The 13,900-nt window shown below is 39.8% G+C and overlaps 1 protein-coding gene across 4 annotated transcripts in view; it reads left to right on the plus strand.

The window, feature by feature from the left end:
- The window catches only part of RELN (reelin), a 272,014-nt gene that overhangs the window by 244,030 nt on the left and 14,084 nt on the right, over positions 1-13,900 (plus strand). For 3 of the 4 annotated variants that reach the window (XM_071733981.1, XM_071733983.1, XM_071733982.1), the window contains 12 exons: positions 2,307-2,447; positions 3,786-3,963; positions 5,209-5,402; positions 6,363-6,619; positions 7,311-7,465; positions 8,280-8,494; positions 9,155-9,332; positions 10,239-10,414; positions 11,688-11,794; positions 12,224-12,466; positions 12,883-13,058; positions 13,593-13,666. In XM_071733981.1, coding sequence (XP_071590082.1) covers positions 2,307-2,447; positions 3,786-3,963; positions 5,209-5,402; positions 6,363-6,619; positions 7,311-7,465; positions 8,280-8,494; positions 9,155-9,332; positions 10,239-10,414; positions 11,688-11,794; positions 12,224-12,466; positions 12,883-13,058; positions 13,593-13,666 — 2,094 coding nt within the window. The remainder of the gene's footprint in view (positions 1-2,306; positions 2,448-3,785; positions 3,964-5,208; positions 5,403-6,362; positions 6,620-7,310; positions 7,466-8,279; positions 8,495-9,154; positions 9,333-10,238; positions 10,415-11,687; positions 11,795-12,223; positions 12,467-12,882; positions 13,059-13,592; positions 13,667-13,900) is intronic. The other variant, XM_071733980.1, reaches the window with a different exon arrangement.

The following is a 13,900-nucleotide window of genomic DNA, read 5'->3' on the forward strand; positions in this document are numbered from 1 at the left end:
CAGCACTGGTGAAGCCACGTCTCAAATTTGTGTTCAGTTTTGGGCCTCTCACTACAAGTTGGAGTTGCTGGAGCATGGCCAAAGAAGGGCAATGAAGCTGCTGCAGGTCTCAAAAGGAGTGGCTGAGGGAACTGGGGTTGTTTAGCCTGGAGAAAAAGAGGCTGAGGGAGACCATATCACTCTCTACAACTACCTGAAAGGAGGCTGTAGCAAGGTGGGGGTCAGTCACTTCTGAGCCACCATCCCTGGAAGTATTTAAAGTTGTGTAGATGTGGTGCTTAAGGATATGGTTTAGTGGTGGAGTTGGCAGTGCTGGGTTAACAGTTGGACTTGATAATTTAAAAGTCTTTTCCAATCTCAACAATTATGTCATTTTGTTAGAAACTCAGGTTTAAAAATAACTGTGATTTTAAGACTGAGAAGGTTTGAGTCATACATGACAAAAGAAGTCTTGATGCCCTTCTGAGGCAAAAATTGCTTTTCTGCCCAATCCAATAACTGCATTTTTTGGCTCAAGTAGCACCATTTCCCAAAGACACTAAAATAGGGATTGCGTGAGAAATGTTATTCCAAGCTTAGCTCACAAGCAAGGGAGACATTATGCTTCAGAATAAGGAATAGCACAGATAATAGGCCCTTCAGTCTAGATCTGATACAACTTTTATGCATCTATATTATTTCCAGATGTGTCATAGCAAGTGTGTGTCTCCAATTGTTTGTGCCTATATATTTTTGGGACATGCAGGCTGTGTAGTCAATATCTTGGCCTGGTGCACATCACCCATACTTACGTAGACTTTTGGTGCCCGTGTACCCCAGAGGGATACATATAATCACTGCTCTGTAGAAGGCAATGAACACTTAGTTTTAACTTCGACTCAGAGCTGATTTTAAAATGCAAATGCAAACACAAAGCTTCTCCCAGGAGCATCAACTCCATAAATTGTTAGTAAAGCTTCAAACCTCAAGCAGACAATGTAAGATATAGGTGCTTGTCTTTGTTCCTAAAGGACTTCCTCACAATTTATACATTTCTTTTTAAAATGCTATTTAGTGAGCTGATAGTACAGCTATAGATTTGTCTTTGGAAAAAATTTGTTTAAATGCATGAAGTTGTTGTTCACCTCATGCAACGTGTTTATTAAAAATTATTCATAGGATAACATTGACCTGACCATAAAAGGTTTATTTTTACACTGAATAAATTTTGGTGATTTTGCCGGTTTTTGCCGTGAGGTTTACAGTAATTGCAGTATCTTTTGAGTTTCAAAAGAAAACAAAGTTCAATGCTGCCATCTAGTGCCGTATAGCAAAACATGGACTAGCTTGCATTTCAAATTGTATTCCTGGCAAGTTTCCTGACAGAAATTCAGCTACTCACAGCTATTCAAATATAGGAGTCTACTGCTGCAGGAGCTCAAGAGCTATTTGGTGTTCCCTGATTCTTTCTTCTAGATTTTTATTATCTATCTGTGGAGCTGAAACACATAATTTGCATATAGCCAAGTCAAAGTAAAGTGTTTGAACAGGGAGTTAAAACCACTTTAATCAACAAAATGAAAATTATTTACTGAAAGGAGCCAGGATCACACCACTGATCAGTTCTTAAAATTTCCAGCCAAGTGCTGGTTGTTTAGGAGGACGGAAACTACAAAACCAGAGTCACACCACAAGCCCTGCACAGGTGCTCTCACATGTCCCCTGTAGATTTGTAAGTGGCAACATCTCTCCTAGGAACTAATCTGTGCTCTAGAGCCCTATCATGTTGGTACAGTTTTGAGAATTCAAGGAGAAAACTCGGGTTACTTCATTGATTTGTACTGAAGCAACAAAACTCAGGTTCAGGGTGAAACTTGGAGGATTTGGGTGATTCTGATTTCATCCAGCTACCAGCTGTCCCTCAAGTTTGCATTTGTAGTGGGATGTGGTTATGACTGGTCTGGGCATACCACCTTCTTTGTATCCTCTACTCCACTGCACCACTGACAGCCTGCTTTCTTTGCTTTGACAAGCAATCCCCTTTCCCACCTCCCACACTCTCAGCATGCTACTGAGCACCCCTGCTTTGTCTTGCTCTCAAAACTGAAAATTTAGACCTGGACATAAAAGGTCTTTTCCATCCAAAACAATTGGAAATAGCTGCACTTGTTCTTGGATTTTCAGACTTTGTTGTTGTCAGGAATCAGCCCTAGGTTGCGTTGATACCAAACGAATCTTCCAGGAGCAGTCTAGGCTCAAAATTGACACTTCCTTTCTGACAAAATAAAGATTAATACAACCTTTCTGCTTTCCTTTCTCTCCCAAAGGTCTCAAGCCACCCGCTTCCGCTGGCACCAGCCCGCTCCCTTCGATAAGCAGCAAACCTGGGCAATCGATAACGTCTACATTGGGGATGGCTGCATAGACATGTGCAGTGGCCATGGGAAGTGCACACAGGACAACTGTGTGTAAGTGCAGCTTCTTCCCTCCCCTGCCCGTTTCACTCCTCCTCTGTCATTTTAATTAGCTTTCAGGAAAGGTTTTGATAGAATTTTTGAAAGGAAGGCAGATTTTGCTATTAAAACTGAGCAGGGCACTGGGCTCATGGAGTAATGAAAATACCAAGAGCTATGTTAAGCACAGGAGTTGTCTGGCTCTATGCCTGTTTTCACAGCCTGGGTGATGCTGCTGGCCCTTTCCTCAGTGGCAGTGGCACCACCTCTGCTGCTGCCTATTCTGTACCTCAGCCCCCATCCTGCCATGACCCTTTGAGTTTGCAGGCTCCTCTAAGGTCACACAGTTCTGGAGCTTCCCAGATGTCATTCTTCATTCACAAGGGGTTTCACACCTTGTCACCACAACCTCATCCTGGCACTAGTTGCAGAGGACCTGGGCTGTAGGCAGGATGCATCTTCTAAGCAAAAGGATATGTGCCAGTTCTTCCCAAGGCCAGATTTTGCCTTGGAACTGGTGTTGGCTTGATGGCCTTATGCCTCTGCTCCGTGGTAGGGTTTGCTGGTGGAAGCTGACTGGCTTGATCCTCAAAATGTCTGTATAACAGCCCACATAGAGCCCTGCACAGCTACAAACAACAAACAGATCTCCCCATATTTGTCTGTCTGGCAGCAGAGAAATACCTTCCAGATGGATGCATTGCTTTTTTCCAGTCACAAGTGGCAGAAGAAATGGGAGAATGCTTGTATAATTTTGCTGTGACTATGTTAGAAATATATTCCACTGCAGATTGGACATACTATTTTGCTGTCTTCTATACTGACAGCACTGAAGCACCAAGGCATAATCTCCCTAGTCAAATCTACATAGCAGCAGAACACATTTTTGTCCTACTGCCCAATCCTTGACACATTAAAAAGTTTTTCAGAGGAGAAGAAAAAAAAAATGAGAAATGTATAAAGGAACTGGAAAGTACCCATCCACTAAAATTTTACAGAAGTTTATTTAAAATGTAACATGGGCAGAACATTCTCAGACTTGTTTTATTCTCTTGGATTTATGTATCCGTGTACAATGTATTTTACTGATTTTACCCTGTGGAGGAGCATCCTCTGTGTTAGCTTGAATGATACATAATGCTAGACTTCCTAAAGTAATTTTTGTTTCATACTAACAAGTACAAAAAGTGGCAGATGTTTGAAACCCCCATATACCAGTTGTGCACTAGCAAATGAGGCAGGCAGCCTCTATGCAGAATAAGATGGCACCTTAATGTGGGAAAAACCTGGCACGGTTTAAACCTCCATACAGAGCCTTTGCCAGCTCAATTTTGCATTTGTTTTCTTCCACAGCTGTGATGAGCACTGGGGTGGACTCTACTGTGATGAGCCAGAGACCCCCCTCCCAACACAACTGAAAGATAACTTCAATCGCTCCCCTTCAAACCAGAACTGGCTGACAGTGAACGGGGGGAAACTGAGCACAGTCTGCGGGGCAGTGGCCTCTGGGATGGCTCTTCACTTCAGTGGGGTTTGTGTTCAGCATGGGGGCCAACTCCCCTCCTTTGACTCTATGAATGAGTTTGGTTTTAAGAGTTAGATAAATACCAACATGGTAAAACATATGAGCATAATGTATTAAATATAATATAGACCAGAAAAACTTACATCCTTTGTGTAGCTAACAGGTCTTACAGACTAGGAACAGCCAGAAACACTTCAGGAAAGCAGATACCACCTTCCTGGCTATGCTGCAGCCAGGAAAATGAGATGTAGTGTGTGTGCCCCCTGAAAGAAGTCTTGGAGGGGCCTTTGAAGGAGGAGCTGATAGATCAAAGCACAGCCCAAATATGCAGACATGATTTTCACTCATTCATAGTAGCTTCCTGATAGAGCTTATAACTTCAAGAGACCTGAGTTTGGTGCAGCTTCTAATCAGACCACAGAGGTAAATTAATAACTAGATATTTGCATGTGTATAACTTGGACTCGGTCCCTGAACAGACATTACTGTGAAGCCTCATCCTTCTGAGATTTAATTGTTGGTTTATTGCAGAGTAAGCTCAGACTAGAATTTTCTATGTTTTAGCTGTAGGTATATAACCCAGGCTGCTGCTGAATTACAGTTTTCTTACAGATAACCTCAGGACTATAAAAATGACCAAAAAGTGTTTTAGAAACATGTAAAACTTCCATGCAAATTTTTAACTAAGTTCAGATGGATGTCAGTTTTCTGAAATAAACTAACAGAAACATTACATTCCACTACCAGCCATCAGGACTAAGTAGGCACCACTAACTAAGCAATATGAAATGCATAAGGGATTATGGGAAAATACACATATTAAATTTGCTGTGTCATTTGATGGTTTGTATAAAATGAATCATTAGCCCATAATCAGTGATTCACTAATTCTGCCTGGAAAACCTTGTGTTTTTCACTGGAGGCATGGATTTTTTAAATGCTTGTATTCAGAAGAAAGGTGAACACAATTCTTTATACAGAATGTTGTAAAGTGCTAAGTGCAAGAAGCAATGTGTATGAATGCACAACAGGGGTTTTTAAGATAGAACAAAACTGAAACTACAGCCTCAGGGAAGCTAGTTTATTGTTCTTTTGTAGCTTTACCTTTGTTATAATTAGTGTAATGTTTTACAGTTTTTAAGGTTTTACAACTTGAAGTTACACTAATAGTGACTGCATAGTCTAATATATTTTACTTTCATTAGTTTTGCCAGCCAACACGAGCCAATGTATTTTTTCATTGCTTTTAAGGGCTGCAGCCGTATGTTAGTTACAGTGGACCTGAACCTCACCAGTGCAGAATTCATCCAGTTTTATTTCATGTATGGATGTCTGATAACTCCCAATAACCGCAACCAAGGAGTGCTGCTGGAATATTCTGTAAATGGTGGAATCACCTGGAGCCTCTTAATGGAAATTTTCTATGATCAATTCAGCAAGCCCGGGTTTGTAGATACTTTCTTCTCCCTATATAATTTCCTGTTCTGAAGTCAGGTGGTCTTGAATGGTTTGTAAGAACCCATTGCACATATAACTAGCTTACTAGGCTAGTAAGGAGACTATAGTAGTCTGTTAGATTTGTAAATGGTTGCAGGAAGATAGATAAATAGCTACTGTAATGATACCCATCCCTAAAATACTTTCATTTGTAATCTAGTTTCTTACTGATGAGCAGAAAGTCATTGCTTGAACTAGATAGAAAATACTTTAGAGAGGAGAAACTGAGATCTGCAGATCTGTCAAAAGAGTGGATGCTCTCAAGCCCTATTTGTAGTCATTTGTGAGACTCAACCCATGCATAGATGCGGTTGGGCCTTTTCCTCACTAATTAATTTAGAACGCGAGTCCTAAAAAAATGGGACTTGGATGAACCCATTTTTTGTTGTTTCATTTGAATACACCAAGAAATCATTAACACTTTTAATTGAATGAGAGACTTAAGTCACCTACTACAATGGAAATAAGAAAATTGTACAGGATCATTGCTACCTGCTGAAATGGCTCCAGGCTGAAAAATAGTAATTTTCATTTCACTTTAACATTGTCCTGCTAACATTAACCTTAATTAGATCCTTATGGTCAAACTCTGCTAGCTAGGTCATTGCATTTGGTCCCATAAGCACAGTTGGAACATACAAGGTTGCTCAAATCATTCCACAATCTGGCTGCTGGCCCTTCCCTCTTCACTCTGAGCCCACGTCCCAGGGATGATATTGGAGTGATCAGGAAGGGTTTTGTTTGGCAGTGTCCTGCATGGAAAAATAGACCAGACCACCCAGCCTTTTCCTGCTTTCACAACTTCCACATATTCCAGGAAACAACAGGCATGGACCTGCTAAAAAGAGCATTGAGAAGCGTCCTATTCCTGCGGCTTTCCTACAGCTAATTTCCACTTTGTATTTCAGCTTTGTGAACATTCTTCTTCCCTACGATGCCAAAACCATCGGGACACGCTTCCGCTGGTGGCAGCCCAAACACAACGGGCTGGACCAGAATGATTGGGCTGTGGACAACGTGCTGATCTCGGGCTCAGCTGACCAGAGGACAGTGATGCTGGACACCTTCAGCAGTGCTCCCCTGCCCCAGCACGAGCGCTCCCCCGCTGACGCAGGGCCCACCGGCAGGATCGCCTTTGACGTGTTCATGGAAGACAAAACCACAGGTAAGGGGCTTACAGGGGGATGAATCTTGCTCTCACTGTCATGGATGTCACAGACAATCCCAACTCTATAGGGGTCTTTTTGTTTCAGTTCACAAAATGCAAAATGAAAAGATGTCATAGTCCTTCTTTTACTGCGTGAATTTGCTTGCAAGATTAATTTATAACCAAATTAAGAAAATAGCATGAAAAAATGTCTGGTTATTGTAAACAGATTTCTTAATCTGAGTACTTGTTTGGTTCTTCCTAACTGTTTAAAACATTTAGAGAAGTTGTTACATTTTGTAACTAATTTTGTAGAGTAAGTATTCTGAATGTTTACAAGGCTTAACAGCTAACAGTGCTGGGATACCCTTTGTGCAGGCATGTAGGCAACATGCCTAAAAACTAAAAATTTCTTCCATAACATACTTATATTTTGAGTAAGTCTCAGATCCTTACTTCTAGAACATGAAAAAATAATGTTGTAAAGCTTATGTAAGAGAGTAGTAAGAGGTGCTTTGAGCAGTAATAAATGTAATACATACACACATGGGAAAGATGGGTTACTGAAATTCTCAAGAGCAATACTAAATAATTCTCAACTTGGCTGAAAAACAGAGCCATGAATCACCTTCAGTGGTTAACAGTACTCCCTGTTCTCTTCAATTCATGTTGTCATTGTGTATTACTGACATTCCCATTTATTTTCAAGTGAATGAACACTGGTTATTCCATGATGATTGCTCGATTGAGAGATTTTGTGATTCTCCTGATGGTGTCATGATCTGTGGGAGCCATGATGGCAGAGAGGTCTATGCAGTCACCCACGACCTGACTCCTACAGAAGGCTGGATTATGCAGTTCAAGGTAAAATCTGTGTCTGCAACATAATTGTTGAAAAGAACATTTTGGTCCAAGCCTAAGTAGATTTTTCAAGAGGCAGGATGATGTATAAGCCTACGTGTTAGCCATTCCCTAAGGGAAAAGTGTTATTAACAGGCCATCCTCATTTTTCTCACCTACTCAGTCAGCTTGACTACTGCAGGCTATTCTCAGAAGTGACTAATTAATCTCTTCCAGTATAGCAGTTTTATGGACATCATGTAATCAGAATATTACACATATACAGCGTCCCTTTTTTGCTTTGTTATAGCTGCTTGGTGAGGAAAAAGCAGCTTAAAAGTGACAACACTGTTTCTGTGTTATCATGTACTCACATCAAACCTTCACCCAAACTGCCCTTTATACACCCTTTTACTTAAATTAAATAAATAATCCAGGAATTGTAAGTTGTAAGAGCCTTTTGCACATGACTCCCTTAAAGAAGATTCACTTGACATAACCAAACTGCATGGCCTCCTCTGAAATATTCAGATCATAGGCTGGGTGGGATGATAGATTAACTTTATCAGCTATGGAGTACTGGTGTATGAGGCATAAGTGTGAAAACCTGGAAATCCAGAAATTTGAGCTAACTGGATGAAAATTAATCTTTGAATATGGGGCCTGTTCTCAGCCTTGGGAATATTGATGAGATCTGCAGACAACCAGTACTATACAAGCACTCCTGCTGCCATCATTTCAAGCAAAATCCTGTAGTCAGTTTTCAGGTTTAATCATGTGTTTAAACTAACCAGCACCACAATTCATTCCAATTTACTTATGCTTTCTTCTTTATTAGGTTTCTGTTGGATGTAAAACTTCAGAAAAACTTGCACACAATCAGGTCCATGTGCAGTATTCTACTGACTTTGGTGTTAGCTGGAGTTACTTAGTACCTCAGTGTTTGCCAGCTGATCCAAAATGTTCTGGGAGTGTTTCACAGCCATCTGTCTTCTTTCCCACAAAAGGATGGAAAAGGGTAACTTACTCACTGCCTGAAAACCTTGTGGGAAAGTAAGTATGAATTAGCTACTTATTTTGTCTTGGATTCAGTAGCTTCTGAAAAACACACCAGGGAATACATCTGCCTATTCATTTTCTTTCAAAGAAAGTACAAACTAGCAGCATTCATATTCATTATGTATGCAGCAAAATTTTATTTTCTATCAGTCAAGGTTTACCATGATTCTCGATCTGAACAGCAGCAAAATTCTTACTGCTTCTGTGCAGTCTGCTTCATTATAGCCTGGCTCTGTTAAGACAACCACAGTCAATTAGAGAAAGTTTTACAACCTTACTGAGTGTAAAAGTCACCCTTATTGTTTGTAGTCATCTGCACATCTGCAAATCATTTGTCCTTTCCTGAAAAATTAAAATCTCTTCTAATATTATGTAATCTGCTCAAGAAATATAAAAAAAATTGAAATTCTCTTGCAAGAAGTCAGAATTGCTTTTTCCAGCTTCAGCAGCATCTGGAATCTGTCTATATCATAGGAGGTATATGTGTGAAGAAGATTATGTATAAAATTGATTTCAACAGACACAGCCAGATATTCCTTGTGGAAGCTTGGAGGGTATTACAGTCTGAAGTATATTGTGTTTCATTTGCCTTTTTTCAGCTGAGAAAAGTTATTTTAAACATCTGTCTCTTCTTCTTCATTCCTTTATATCTAGTCCTGTGAGGTTTCGGTTCTACCAAAAATACTCAGATCTGCAATGGGCCATTGATAATTTCTATCTGGGCCCTGGATGTCTGGAAAACTGCAGAGGTCATGGAGACTGCCTGAATGAGCAATGCATTTGTGACCCTGGGTATTCAGGACCAAACTGCTATCTGACCCAAACTCTGAAGGTAATTTTACGGCATGTTTTAAAGTGTGAATTCTGCCATGTGTTTGGCTAAGAGAGTGAAGGAGATCGATCCCACTGGAAATTTAGTTTTGATTCCTGTCAGCCTGGAGGTACTCAAATTCATTTTCAGCCCTTTTGTAATTTTTTAATAAAACTATGATGGTAGTAGCCAGGAACAGTTTGTTCCTTTGCTAATAAAGCTGCCCAATAAAACTGATAATGTTCTCTGTTAACCATAATCACCCTCACACATAAGATTATGTTTTATTGAGACATGAGGAAAGATTGTCTTTATCATGAAAGAGTTTACTGCAGTAAGGAATAAAAGAAAATGACATAAAATTACATAAAACTAATTCACCTAGCTTTTATTAGTGTTACCTTATAGCAAGCGAGTGAAATCTAGTCAGATATTTTTACTAGAAAAGAATGTGTATAGAACCTCAAGTTAGTTTAAAATGCATCTCATTTTTTTCTCATTTTTTTCTACATCAGGTAAGAACAGAACATGTGTGTGTCCACAGAAACAACAGATTAAGCAGCATTCTGTCTAAAGAGAGCATAACTACTTAATTTTTCAGTTATCATGTCATTTGAATTACTTTACTCTCCTGGTTTTCATCTGACACAATAATTACATGAACAAGTATCATTATCATTCATCTGCACATGCAAATTCTAGTGCTGTATTACCTCCAAAAATGGTAAAATCCAGCCCAAACATATTTTCACATTTAGTCAATTCAGTTCAAGTGGCTAAATGCTCATCCAGAAATGATTACGTTCGGTCACCCTGAAAAAGAATTTACAATGTTCATGAACATGTTTTGGTCAATTCTGGCTCTAGTCATCAGAAAGGTTTAATATCATAATTACCTGTGCTCAGTATTAACCACCTTATTTACAGACTTTCCTGAAAGAGCGCTTTGACAATGAAGAAATTAAACCAGACTTATGGATGTCCCTAGAAGGTGGGAATACCTGTACTGAGTGTGGGATTCTTGCAGAAGACACAACTCTGTATTTTGGAGGTGCAACTGTGAGGCAGGCTGTCACTCAAGATCTGGACCTGCGGGGTGCAAAGTAGGTCATGTTTCTGTGTCATTTTAATGGAAACCCTGTTAAACTCTGACAAAGCAGCAGGTGACATAGCTCAGGGAATTTCTAGACCACCACAAGTAAAATGTTATCTCAGGCAGACACCAGATTATGACTCTCAAGGTACTGATGCTTTCACATGAGTCAGAGAGAAAGGCTCAGCCTAGCACAGTGAAGAGGGTCTGCCATGTCCCAGTGAAGCAGCAGGTCCCCTTCCCCAGGAGCATCCTGAAGTTAGCAACTCCTGCCCAGCAAAGAGGAGAGATACCACTGTCACCTGGGCACCACTGTCTTTACTCCTGGAGGGATTAGCTGTGTTTCCCACTGAGTTCAGAACATAGCCTCTGCTGGTTGTCCTCTCTTGGGTGCCTGTACAAGACCCACTCTGCTCACATACTGTGGAAAAGGACAATTTGAAAGCAATGGAATTCTATTATTTTAAACAAGCTGAGGACATGACATAGAAGATAACTTCAGGAAAACTTCCCTTTGCGCTATGGCTTTAACAAAACCACACGCTCTCACTTCTGAAATTCAGCAAGAATTCACTGAATGACACAACCTTTCTGGAAGAGGCCTTGAGTGTCTGATCCAACCTCATGCTCAGAGCCAGATCAACACTTAATTCACTTAATTCAGGCTGCTCAAGGCTTTGACCCATCTGGTCCTGAAAACCTCCAAAGCCAAAGATCCCACAATCTCTCTAGACAGCTTATTCCAGCATTGAGTTACCCTCACAGTATTTTTTTTCCCTCATCATATTTGCTTCAATGTATTACCACTGTCTCCCAGTCCCAGCCATCTTCTCCAGACCAAACCAGCCCTGGTCACTCAGCCTCTCCTCACAGGGCATGTGGTCCTGCTCCAGTTGTTTCAGTGACCTCCACTGACATTGCCTCAGTTTATCAACCTATTCTAAGATCTTCGTTGCTATGAGGGCAGTTTGTTAATTCATGTTTAGGCTTCTTACCATGAGGACTGCTAGGGATCTGTTAGCAAAGCTGCTTTGGGACAGTGAGTCCCATGTTACCATTGCAAGGGGTTAGATAATCCCAGGGTCAGGACTGATGCACTTCATGTGGTTCCCATGGGATTTACGAGGCAATGTTTTTGCAAACCTTTGTTCTACTTGTACTTTGATGTTACTGGCTTTAAAATGCTGGCATTTTGAATATTTTCAGCACATCTGCTAACAGAAAGGAAACATCTTGATTTGTGCAGATCTTTAACAGATGTAAACTTTAACATTTATTCTTAGATTTCTACAGTACTGGGGGAGAATCGGGAGTGAAAACAACATGACAACATGTCACAGACCAACCTGCAGGAAGGAGGGAGTGCTGCTAGATTATTCCATTGATGGAGGCAAGTACATCTTGCAGTTTCATCCAAGCTACAGCCTTGTTCTATATTCAAGTACCATGAATATCTAGGAAGTTGTCAGAGAGATCAAAAATATTAGGATAATTTTTATTTATAAAGTTATTTTTGTCCTTGTAAAGATTTTTTCTGCTATCTAAAATTTCCGTCTTATTGCTCAGGAGTCTTTCATAATCCTCCTGCCTGATTACAGTAATCAGTGTCTTCCAGCCAATTTCATCCCTTTATGGAATTATAAGAGTACTCCTGCAATGAGTAACAGTTGCAAACTATAGAAGTTAAGATTTGTCTATCAGAAGGCAATAGGTGTTATTTTTTGTTTCCTATTATCCTCCTTTAGGAATATTCTTCCTTTTTTAGAATATTTTCTTATTCACTTGTTTTTATTACTAAACCTGCATCTTTGCATTCTAGGGATATCCTGGACTTTGCTTCATGAGATGGATTACCAAAAATACATCTCAGTCAGGCACGACTACATCCTCCTCCCCGAGCAGGCTCTGACCAACACAACGCGCTTGCGCTGGTGGCAGCCCTTTACCATCAGCAACGGGATCGTGGTTCCGGGCCCCGACCGGGCACAGTGGGCACTGGATAACATCCTGATTGGGGGAGCAGAGATCAACCCCAGCCAGCTGGTAGATACATTTGATGATGGTAAGACAGGCTGTGACACCTAACCTGTCACATTATCTTACCTAAGATAAGCCGTGTCAGCCTGCATGCACACTTTTCCATTTTTTTTTTTCCAACTGTAAGTTTTTTGTTTGATTAATGCTATTAATAGGGGTGTGTAAATATACATGTATGTATAGGTTCATATATTTATGTATGTGTGTATATATATGTATATATCTATAAGACAAAAAAACTTATTTCAGTCCAGCTCATTATTTAAACATAATAATTACCTCCCTGTAGCTGATGTTTTTATTATGTCTGTTAGTGGTTTACTTACTTTTTGTAAGTGTTTATATCACTGAAGTACTGTATCAGGTGATTTTGTGGATGCATTGCTAAGTCTTGATAATTACTGAGACAATGAAGTAACTGTCTTTAACTCATGTTAATAGAAGGCACCTCTCATGAAGAAAACTGGAGTTTTTACCCTAATGCAGTCAGGACTGCAGGGTTCTGTGGAAATCCATCATTCCATCTCTACTGGCCAAATAAGAAAAAGGACAAAACACACAACATCTTGTCCTCCAGAGAGCTCATTATACAGCCAGGATACATGATGCAGTTTAAAGTAAGAAATGTTCTCTGTCTCCAAAGTAAAGTGTGCAATGAAGAATCATCTAATGGGTCTCCATAATTTATTCTTCTTCCAACTAGGATTATATAATTAATAATGACTTCTTACTTGCATTTAAAGGAAATTCTGAAGTGTAGGTAATGGAAACCAGAAAGACTGAAACTTTATCTCTATCATTTTTATCATAATGAACTATAAATTTCATAGGTAACCAGTACATAGTTACACTTTCTGAAATGCCAGTGAGCTACACCTTTGTGTTTCAGAAATGTTTAGATATTTAATTTGAACTTAATGTTAGGATTTTGTTTGAAAATAACAGTAGCAATGAAGTGAAAGTAGTAATTCATTTAGTCAAATAAGGATCTGAACTATTTTGTCTTTTGTTTTCCGTCCCCTTTTGATGGAATTTGTCCAAGATCTAAGTTGACAATCTCTTTTATACACCTCGTAAATTAAAAAAAGAGAAGAAGACTTCATTATTTATCACATGACTTCTTATAGCAGCCAATTTTATTTGTACTATAGATTGTGGTTGGCTGTGAGGCAACTTCTTGTGGGGACCTCCACTCTGTGATGCTGGAGTATACAAAGGATGCCAGGTAAATGACAGCAAAATATATAGACAGACCTAAAAAAACCCCTCAGTATGATATTAAAAACCTAGAGAGCTTTTATTTATTAAGGCATTTACTTTGATATTCATCTTGTAACAGGATCTGAACAAAGCCTGTTCACAAGCACTGTGATTTGTCTACATAACTCCCGTAAATTCTCTTTATAATTTATCCCAAATGTTGACAGATTCGTGGCACTGAGCTTGCAGCTGCAGTCAT

The sequence above is a fragment of the Heliangelus exortis genome, chromosome 1 (assembly GCF_036169615.1).
Source record: "Heliangelus exortis chromosome 1, bHelExo1.hap1, whole genome shotgun sequence".
NCBI lineage: Eukaryota > Metazoa > Chordata > Aves > Apodiformes > Trochilidae > Heliangelus > Heliangelus exortis.